General features: G+C 42.9%; 1 protein-coding gene across 1 annotated transcript; it reads left to right on the top strand.

Moving 5' to 3' along the window:
- Nucleotides 1-1634: 1634 nt before the first annotated feature.
- Nucleotides 1635-6664, top strand: tent5aa (terminal nucleotidyltransferase 5Aa). Its single transcript, XM_034697002.1, has 2 exons — nt 1635-2863; nt 3326-6664. Exons 1-2 carry the CDS (start codon nt 2438-2440, stop codon nt 4103-4105), a joined length of 1206 nt encoding a protein of 401 aa, XP_034552893.1. The 5' UTR covers nt 1635-2437; the 3' UTR covers nt 4106-6664.
- The last annotated feature ends 3471 nt before the right edge of the window (nt 6665-10135 follow it).

A 10135-nucleotide genomic window follows, 5' to 3' on the forward strand; every position in this document is an offset into this window, starting at 1 on the left:
TAGTTCAAGTTGTTGAAGGTAAACACTTGCATGATGCAAAAGTATCCCCTCACAGAGGCATCCCCTTGGGATAAAGTGTGTATTATTTTGTTTTGTTTTTCAATTTTACTTCCTTTTGATCTCCTGAAAACATAATCTCACGCACGTCTGTCTCACAACAACATTAATCACCTCATTCCCCGAGAGCAATGAGGTGCCAGGTAATATTTACAGTAAACAACTCATCAGCAGAGCTCTTTCTAGGCTTTGGACTTCATGCACATAGCTGCTGTTCCAATCTGACAGCAGTTTTGATTTAGCTCTGCATCATGCATTGCAGAGCATTCATTTCTCCACACCTGGGAAACCCATTGGCAGGGCTGTAACCGTCTAATAGTTCCATGTACATTTCCAGATGTGGAATTCACTCACAGAGACCTGTGATCAACCTGTTCGACACGTGCCAAAACAAAGTTAGAAGCAAACCAAAGCCGTATCAGAGAAAAATGAGCAGTGGATCTATTTTTCAGAAATAAGTATGAAATTCTTCTTGTCATTATTAAACCTTAATGTCTCCTTTTGTCTTGATTTAGAGCTCTTTTCCAGCTTGATGCTCTGTGAAAACTGCACCAGGTGCTTATAAACTTGATTAAAGTGACTGTGTGTCCTGTCCCGCAGAGGGAGTGACACTGTGCAGAGGCAGATGAGCTCTTGTGTGGGCGTCCGTGTTAAGACAGTGCAATGGAGTAAATGAGATAATCGGGGTTTACAGATCTGGGTGGCTAGTGACGCAGGGCTTTACACCTACCTAATGGAGCGGCCATGACAGCTGCCACGCCCTGACTGCTCTGTTTCACCAGACTCCCTGACCTGCTCACATACTGCCTGAGCCAGGGACTGTCATAAATTATTCTACCTGAGAAAACCTGGGCCTAAAGAATCAAGTAATGATGCACTAGTCTAAATGGGACAACCACGCATAGAATAAAGGAATATAAACTGCTCTTAAGGTATGTGTAAGGTGGGGGGAAATGTCACATCCACACACGTCAGAAGCTGAGGGTGACCTATTAGTGAGGCTGCAGACCCTGACCTAAAGGATTTTCCAGTCTGGGGTTAACATACTTATGGGATCACTGGCAATATTTCCTGTCTGTCTTAAAAAGCAAAAGCTCCCTCTGCTCAGCTTCATAGCTATTTAAGTTTGGTCAATGCACATCACAGTGGTTAAATGTGACACATGAAAAGAAACCGAGTGTCTGTTAAGCTTCACCGGCCCACAGAGGGCGACATGGCAACGTCAAGTGAGCTTAATATGCAGAGCAGCACCAGTTGAGTCACAGAGGAAAGATACTTTACGACTTCAGGATTCTTCTAAACCTTTTTCAGGGTTTATTTAATTTTTTTTAGACTGATGGTAGCCTGCATTTCTTGTAATGTCTGAATGAATCCAGGTGCAGAATTAACATTTGAATGATTTAATCGAGCTCTATAACTGTAAACGAGAACTTACAGATTAAAAGCTTTGTGAAAAAATTAATTAAATCAAGGGCGGCTGTGGTGCTAGTTCATATAGTGAAGTCCTACAGTGTGATCGTGTTGTGTAGGTTTGCAGAGAGCAGCAGACTGTCAAAGGGGGGCGGGGTGAAGTACAGCTGACATCCTCAGACTACAGACTGTTGCAGTAGGACGCAGCGTGCCAAGTGGGCAGGTAACGGTTAACTTCTGCACAAGTGAGAAAAATATGCTCAACTAAACAGAGTTGGAGTGAGCAAGCTGGATTTCCTGAGCACATTCAACTTGCGTTATTTGGATTATTTGTTGGCAGCAGGGGAAGACATAAAAAAAATGTAGGAGCTGTGCGTAAAAATCCACACGATTCCACTAAGGGCTTGATCTTCGGAGGGAGGATTGTACCAGAGTGCGACTTGAGGAGCAGCTTATTCATGCAAATTCATAAAATCATAGGCGTGCCTTTGGGCGATGGAGTCACAGCCGGAAAAGCAAACCCCCTCCTGGATCATCAGCGACCTTCAAAGACTGTGATGCGCAGCGCTCGGACGCATTGACGGCGGCACTGGAGCAAATGTTTCAAAAGCGCAGAGAAACAGAGGAGAAAGTTGTCGCCTGATTTTTGCACGCTTCGGTTGACTGGATGCATTTCCTTCTCAACGCAAACAACATCTAGACTGCTGCGCCCCTGGATCTCCAGACTTATTGCGTTACACTTTAACGCGCTGCCGAAATTACTCTAGTCTGCCTTGGGTCTTTTCTTTTTTTAACTTAGTATTTTAATGTTTCTGACAATTTGGACGAGTTCAAATACTAACAATCCTGACTTGGATGAGGTTATAGACACTCTAAACTACATAATCTGTGCGTAAAGATTTATTCTTTTCTCTTTTAGATCTTTTTTTTAAATATATTTTTTCATTTAAATCATTGAGGATCTTTCAAAATGTCAGAGGACGACAGCAGTTCCACCACCAGTTGTGTGTCTGACACAAAAAGCAGCAACATTAGCGTCCTCAGCTGGGAGCAAGTGCAGCGGCTGGACGCCATCCTGACGGAGACCATCCCGATCCACGGCCGCGGAAACTTCCCCACTTTGGAGATGCAGCCGCGTCAGATCGTTAAAGTGGTGCGCAGTCGGATGGAGGAGAAACAGATTCACGTTCGGGACGTTCGGTTAAACGGCTCCGCAGCCAGCCATATTCTGCACGAGGACAGTGGACTGGGCTTTAAGGACCTTGACCTCATATTTTGCGCGGACATGAAAGGTGAAAGTGATTTCCAGACTGTGAAGGACATAGTTTTGGACTGTCTCCTGGATTTTTTACCCGACTGTGTGAATAAAGAGAAAATAACCCCGTTAACGTTAAAGGTACATTCACTCTAACAACTTTGTGTCGTTGTTTGTTTTATTCTTGCATCTCTTGTTTACTTTTAGACATGTGATAAGATTTAATTGCATTTTAGCCAATTCGGCTTAACGACCATTACCCGCAGCTTAATGTGCAATTAGATTAGTTAAGTGATAGTAAAATGTTGGTTTTCTGTAGTTAAGAGGATTAAGTTAAACCAATTTGGAAGAGATCCTGAGCTCAGCCACCTAGATCCCGTATCCAAGTACATTTAATATTGGGGTCAATACTAATAATAACTCTAGAATAACATCTCTAAGACTTGTCCTTGCTACTTATTAATGTAGAAAACTTGCTGAGTGCTATGTAGTCCCTGAATGTGCCTGCACACAGCTCTGCATGTGAATTGGTTGTCACTTTAAGACTTGCCCTGTTTATGCTCATTTTTTCTCCTTTTCTCCCTGTCTCCCTCTCTCACACAGGAGGCGTATGTGCAGAAGATGGTAAAGGTGTGTAATGACTCAGACCGCTGGAGCCTCATCTCCCTCTCCAACAACCGGGGTAAGAATGTGGAGCTGAAGTTTGTGGACTCTCTCCGGCGGCAGTTCGAGTTCAGTGTGGATTCCTTTCAGATCAGACTGGATTCCCTGCTGCTGTTCTACGAGTGCTCAGAGAACCCAATGGCTGAGACGTTCCACCCCACCATCATGGGTGAGAGTGTATATGGGGACTTCAGCGAGGCCCTGGACCACCTACGTCACAAGGTCATCTGCACCCGGAATCCAGAGGAGATCAGAGGAGGGGGGCTGCTTAAGTACTGTCACCTGCTGGTGAGGGGGTTCAGGGCTGCCTCTGAGTCTGAAATGAAGTCTCTGCAGCGCTACATGTGCTCACGCTTCTTCATTGACTTCTCTGACATTGTTGAGCAGCAGCGCAAGTTGGAATCCTACCTGCAGAACCACTTTGTGGGCCTAGAGGACCGCAAGTACGACTACCTGATGACCCTCCACGGAGTGGTCAACGAGAGTACGGTGTGCCTGATGGGACATGAGAGGCGGCAGACCTTGGGGCTCATAGCCATGCTGGCAGTGCGAGTCCTTGCTGAACAGAACATCATCCCCAACGTGGCTAATGTTACATGTTACTACCAACCTGCTCCTTATGTGGCAGATGGAAACTTCAGTAACTACTACATAGCACAGGTACAGCCAATGTTTGCCTGCCAGCAGCCTGCATACTCCACCTGGCTGCCCTGTAACTGAGTCAGCCCCGAGCAGAGGCGGAGGAGGGAGTCTGATTTGTTTAAACAGGAGTGAGCGGCACAGTTGCCGCCTCAAACCTGCTCAGAGTTTGACAGCTGATGCAAAGCTTGTGTTTTTGTTCATATGTTTAATATGAACACTTGGTTTTCATTTCAAGTATTTCAATGTGAACATCTCACATTTGTTGAAATGCAAACATCTCCTGATCCTGTCCAGGCCAGCCAGCTGTGGTTAAAGACTCATTTGTGCAGCTTGGAAACAAAGTCTAAATGCAAATGTGCAGCAGCTTGAATGCAAGCGGCTGATCTGTCATCAAACCTGCACCAGACTGATTGAATCTGTCAAGTTGTGAGGCAGCACATTCCAACTGCAGACCAAGCAGCTGCATCAGTTGAAGTTGACAGCTACACCACACACACACACACACACACACACACACACACACACACACACACACACATACACTCACTAGTTGAAATCGAAGGTGTGTGCAGGGCTCCAAACTGGACACCCTAAACTTTGCTTTATGTCAGCTGAACTGAGGCGAGACGCTGTTAAACTGGTTTGGATAGCAAACTGGCATCTCTGCCTTGCATTTGGATAAAATTCTGGTTGTTTACACACCAAAGATTTTCTTTTGATTGTTTCTAACATAAACACCCCGTTTTGATTAAGGGGATAAACAAAATATGAAGCTATGTCTATTTGTATATGTGAAATATTTGTGTTTTAAGTGCCTATTGCCTCTCAGTGGGCAGAGAAAAGAATGAGCAGGCCATATGATTTTTTGTGAATTAGCTCCACTCTGTTTATTCTCATGACAACAGCACCCCAGAGGCACGTGAATGTATATGTGAAATCATGCACATGTCAGTGTTTGTGTACACTTGAATGGGAAAAAAAAGCATCAATGCATCACTTTGGGTTTTGCAGTAAAGTTGCATTCAAATTTTTTCTGTTTCACATTTTTTTTGTGAAAAAATCCCAAATTATTTTGTGAAAAACCACACATCACAAAAACTGTATTATATTGAATTCATGCTTATGTCGCAAATTTGCTGTAAGAAAGACAGATAAGCATTTTCAAATCATTCACAACTACGAAAACTGTCACTCACACTGTTTCCTGTATATTTTTTTAAGTGGTGCTTCTCTATTTCTCAACTGCAAGTTCACAAGAACTGTATAAGAGACAGTGTGAGGAAAGAGCATGACAGAGGTGGTGTGTGTTTCTTCATACGGTGAGAGGATTTTTACAGAGACACCTCATATGATGAGACACTTATTTGCTGTAGCACCCTGGCAGGGAATTCCTCAGCTGCTGCTGAAGAGCTTGAACTGAGCTGGGGTTGGGTGTGCAGACGCTCTGTTCAAGGCTCAGAACTATTGTGCCAAACATTACGGTGGTCCCTCTGGAAGCGTTAAAGTTCAATAATGCAATTTGATGAAGAAGAAAAAAAGTTGCAGAGCTGATACAGAGGACTAGAAATAGACAATAGGGGAAGAAAAAAAGGAGAATAGAAAGCATAAATGTAGTGGTGTAAAAGGCAGAAGGGGAGAGTGAGTCAGTCTGGAGAGATGGGTGCAGCTGGTGATGGGGTTTATCTCTCTGGGGCCACCATGCTTTGCTGTACATGCTTTGTCTCTGTTAAGGTCAAATTCTAACTTCATGGACAGTGCTGCAGCTCTCCTCTTCTCTCAGGGGGACCAAAACATTCTGTTATTCACATTAACTCTGTGTTTTAATCATCCGGGAATAAGAGAAATGCATTCACACCAGCGTCAGGAGAGTTGCAACTAAGGTTTTTAATTTGTCTCTAATTGATGCTTGTTAATGCTTTATTTCACATCATTTAAATATCAGTGTATATATATGATTACATGCTTCAGCTTTGCCAACTAACTTTCTTTTTGCAGATTTTAGTGCAGCCTTCTCTCAGTAGAGGATGAAAAAAAAAGGACAATATGATTTAAAGCATAACAGGAAGGCTAAGCCGGGAAAACCAGCATCAACTTAACCCTGCTTGAAAATGGGATTTCTCTTGCTGAAACAATAACTTGTCTTTCTCACTCTCTCACATCAGTCTAATCAACCATCACTGCTCTGTTCAGTTGTTTTCTTCTCAGTGTCAGTCCATGTCAATGGTATCCTTTGGATTGTGCAGGAAACGTGTTGTTATTTTATACTCAGTGACGTCCTAACAGCTGACTAGCTAGCTAGCTGCAGTCTGCCTGTCGGTTAGTGATTGTGCCTATCAGTTAGAGATTGTGGGTTACTGCAATGTTGCGTATGCATTGTCTCAAATATCTGTTTCTGTTCATGCAGTCTTTTACAAATCACACTTTGAAAAAGGAAGAAAAAGATCTTGTCTTGTATGTATATTTTTTATGATTGTTATTTTTATAAATGTATCACACACTGCAGGTGTTGCAGTGCTTTTGAATCTGTGATCGGGCTTCAGAGGATATGTTCTCAATAGCTTTTTTGCTATATAATGTTATGTGTCCAATGGGTCAAAAGGTTAAAGATGTTTTCATCAATAAAATACCTGAAAATCACATTTGAAACTTTGTCTTTTGTTGTTAATCTGCAAATCTACAGCTCTAAATCCATCCAGACTGGAATCTACTGCCAAACACGACAACATGCTTATTTGTTGAGTCACTTCAGGCTCCTTTTTCCGATATAAAAGTGTCTCTTTTCATCCATATTAACAAATCAGTGGTTTTCACATGGTTTCCCTCTCACTCACTAAGAGAGGCAAATCCCCTGTAATGGCCTGCCGGGCCCGACAGGCCCAGCCAGAAACCCGTCCAGAACTGGCCTGCTGCTGCCAGAGAGAGCTGTTGTTCAATGTGAGGGGATTTGCATCCACCCAAAAAAGAGACTTCAGTGCTTTTGTAGAATGAATATCTTTGCCTGCTCATCAAATTCTCTCTGTTAACAGCCCCCCCTACTCAATACAACGACAGAAATGCAATGATGACTATAGCGCTAAGGCCTGCAGAGACCAGGGTCCAACTGACTAATGCATGTCAGGCTGAAATAAAACTCCACAACAGAGCTGACAGTCACACGGGTCATGTGATAAACTGTCCTAGATACTGAGAGATGCAGAGGAGGAAACCCAGAATAAGTAGGAGATTCACTATATATAGTATGTCTGACATGATAAGGACATTATCTCTTTTACTTAAGCACATTTAAAGCTCATTAATCTGAGCTTTGGAGGGAGTGATTGACAGGTTTGTGTTGAACAGTAATGCATGTATGGACACATACAGAGTCCTTTGTCATTATGTTCATTGTTTAAGTTAACAGCACGTTAAATCCTCGGTCAGCTCCTTTTATTCTTCAAATTAAACTTCTGAAACTAAAATAATTGAATCATGTTTTTTCCAGTGAATCCTCACAGCATTTCATGATGTAAATTAAAGGAGAAAGACTGTTGGTAAAAATAAATTGTCACTTAGATTGATTTGCTCAGAGTACTGGAGCACCATATTATCTTCAGCATTAAGTTCATATGTAGTGATGTAAGAAGTACTGTGGCTTTTGTCACTCAGTGGAAAGTATGGATAGGAGGAACAATTGTAGCGACCACAAACATTTTCAGTACATGCACACATGGATATGTAGGTATGAGTATGAGAACTGTTTTATGTAAGAATTAAAGATATGTGAACCTCTCCTTTAAAATCTTCAAATGCCAACCAGTGAGGCCGCATTTCCAGCACTTTGAGATAAATGTACATATTGTTGTCGTGTTGTGGATGATTTCCTTAGCCCACCTGTACCATCCAAGTCACTGTGCGTCCATGCCCACAAACTGCTGTCCTGAGTGGGGCTTAGCTTCTGAATCAGAGGAAAATCAGTGGCTCACACACCGCTACAGTCTGCATGGCTCGCTAACCAGAGTTCGCTGTTGTTCAGAACGCAGCTGTCAAGTCAAGGCAGATGGCTGTCTGACAGGAGTCTGGTCCTGCTGGAGGTTTCTGCCTGTTTATGGAAGTTTTTCCTTGCCGTTGTAAATGCTGCAAACTGCTCTACTCATGGTAGACGCAGACTTATATACATAAGGTAATGGGACACAGGTGGAAACAATGAGGGGCGGGGACGACAATCACCACAGTGGGGAAACGCCAGGGCAGGGAGTGGAGTTGCCTGAAACAAGAGGAGAGACGCCACTACAAAATAAAAGTGGACATCCCAAACATGCAAGGCAAGACTAAAATAAAAGGTGCAACTTAACATAAACGACAAGACATGACAGACTAGGCTGAAATAAATTATACAGGCATTCCAGTATCAGCCGGGGAAAGTATAGCATGCATGAAATGATGTCAAACTTAGATGCAAAAATATCAAGATTTCCTAAGTTAGTTACGGTCTTTCCTTAGACCCAGTTAGCAGATCAGTGAGCTGCAGGCGATGGAACACATATGCTATTTGTCGTGTCAGCAAATGGTTTGATATTGAACGTTTTTTTTTTACAGGAAAGTGATGGGCTGAAAAACACTCTAAAAGAGTGACACTCACACCGACACTGGTGTTTGGATCACACTTTCTTAAATTAGTTTAACCACACGGTCTACAGCGGTTGATAGCCTAGCTTCCGCTCTGGTTTTCCTGGTGATGGTAGAGACCAAAAACAGAGCTTGAAGAACGCTGAATATTGGACTCACTAAGGTCTATGTGATGAATGCTGACATCACTCTGTGCCCATTTGATGTGAAAACAAGCAACTGTTTGCAAACACATTCCTTATGTCAATCCTAGAAGGGTAATAATGTGCTTTGAAACCTTGCACTGCCCCCAAGTGGAAGGTTTATTTATGACAGTGCGTCCTTTCATCAGCCATCTCAGACCATGATACAGTATTTGACACAGTGGTCCTGTAGGCGAGACCGAAGCATTTTTCTGACTATAAAGAAGCCGAACAAAATATTCTTTTCACCAGATGCTGGTAATTATCAACAACCTAGAACTGTTACACCTTCCTCCCTATCATACCAACCTTTCAGCAGCAGCCAACAGGGATGCTTGTTTGCTTACTTACTGCCAATCTCAGTTTTTAATTCTAAGCATGGTTTTACTTAATCCCTTTTTAAGGACCCTTCTCATTTGTGGTTCGCTCAAGAGAAGTCAGATTGATGTAACATCGGCGCCAAAGGGCCTATATCTCAGGTCCTTAATTTGAGATGAGGCATCAAATGAAACAGCCCTCTTAATTTAAGGGAGCTTTGACTTAGAAGTTTAAAGAGTAAGTTGTGAAAGACTCTTGCTTTAGTAGCTTTCTGGCAGTGAGTGATAGCTAAAGCCGACCGCAAAGTGAATCCTGCAGTACATGTGTGCCAGTGAATGACTTTATAATAACCTGTTTACCTTTGAATAAAAGCTCAGACACTTGTCAGTCATCCTCTTGGTCCTCATCTCTCCTGCTTGCCTGAGTACCCAGCTGCTCTCTAATGGCTTTTCCACAGCATGCATTGGAGAATGGGATTTCTCTCCTTTTTTCCCCTCTATTACTGTGAAGAATTTTTTCCAGATGAAAGTTTTTATGGAATAAGCTGGAACTGTTTTGACATTGGCTTCACCAAACTAGTTGGGTTGGTACAGTCTGGAGACCAGTCTCCTGGTAAGGAATGTCGACCATGGCCAACCAAACCAATATTTTGATTGACTTCGTGCCTTTATCTGTGTTATTACAATATTTCCATACTATGAAACATTTTACCTATTAAGCCAGTGTGGGATAACACTGAGCAGACAGCATGAGAGCAGAACTCCCCCCAACATTGAGCCAGGCTTGTAAACAAATTCCAGAGGGATGAGCTTGTACAAACAGTAAGGAAACATTCATCATGCATGTTAACAGCCATGAGGGAGATAAAGAGTCAGCTGCAGGTCACAGACTGTTGGACCTACAGCACACTACTGTTCCTAGTAAAACAACAACATGTGAATGTGTCTGGACTGGGCCTGTGCTCTTTCTATGCCGCAAATCAACAAGCTGCCTCGAACGTTAA

This window comes from Notolabrus celidotus, chromosome 12 (genome assembly GCF_009762535.1).
Source record: "Notolabrus celidotus isolate fNotCel1 chromosome 12, fNotCel1.pri, whole genome shotgun sequence".
Taxonomy (NCBI): domain Eukaryota; kingdom Metazoa; phylum Chordata; class Actinopteri; order Labriformes; family Labridae; genus Notolabrus; species Notolabrus celidotus.

Coding starts and splice junctions, on each gene's coding strand:
- tent5aa (XM_034697002.1), top strand. CDS start 2,438: ATGTCAGAGGACGACAGCAGTTCCACCACCAGTTGTGTGTCTGACACA. Junction 2,864..3,325: donor TAACCCCGTTAACGTTAAAG/GTACATTCACTC, acceptor TCTCTCACACAG/GAGGCGTATGTGCAGAAGAT.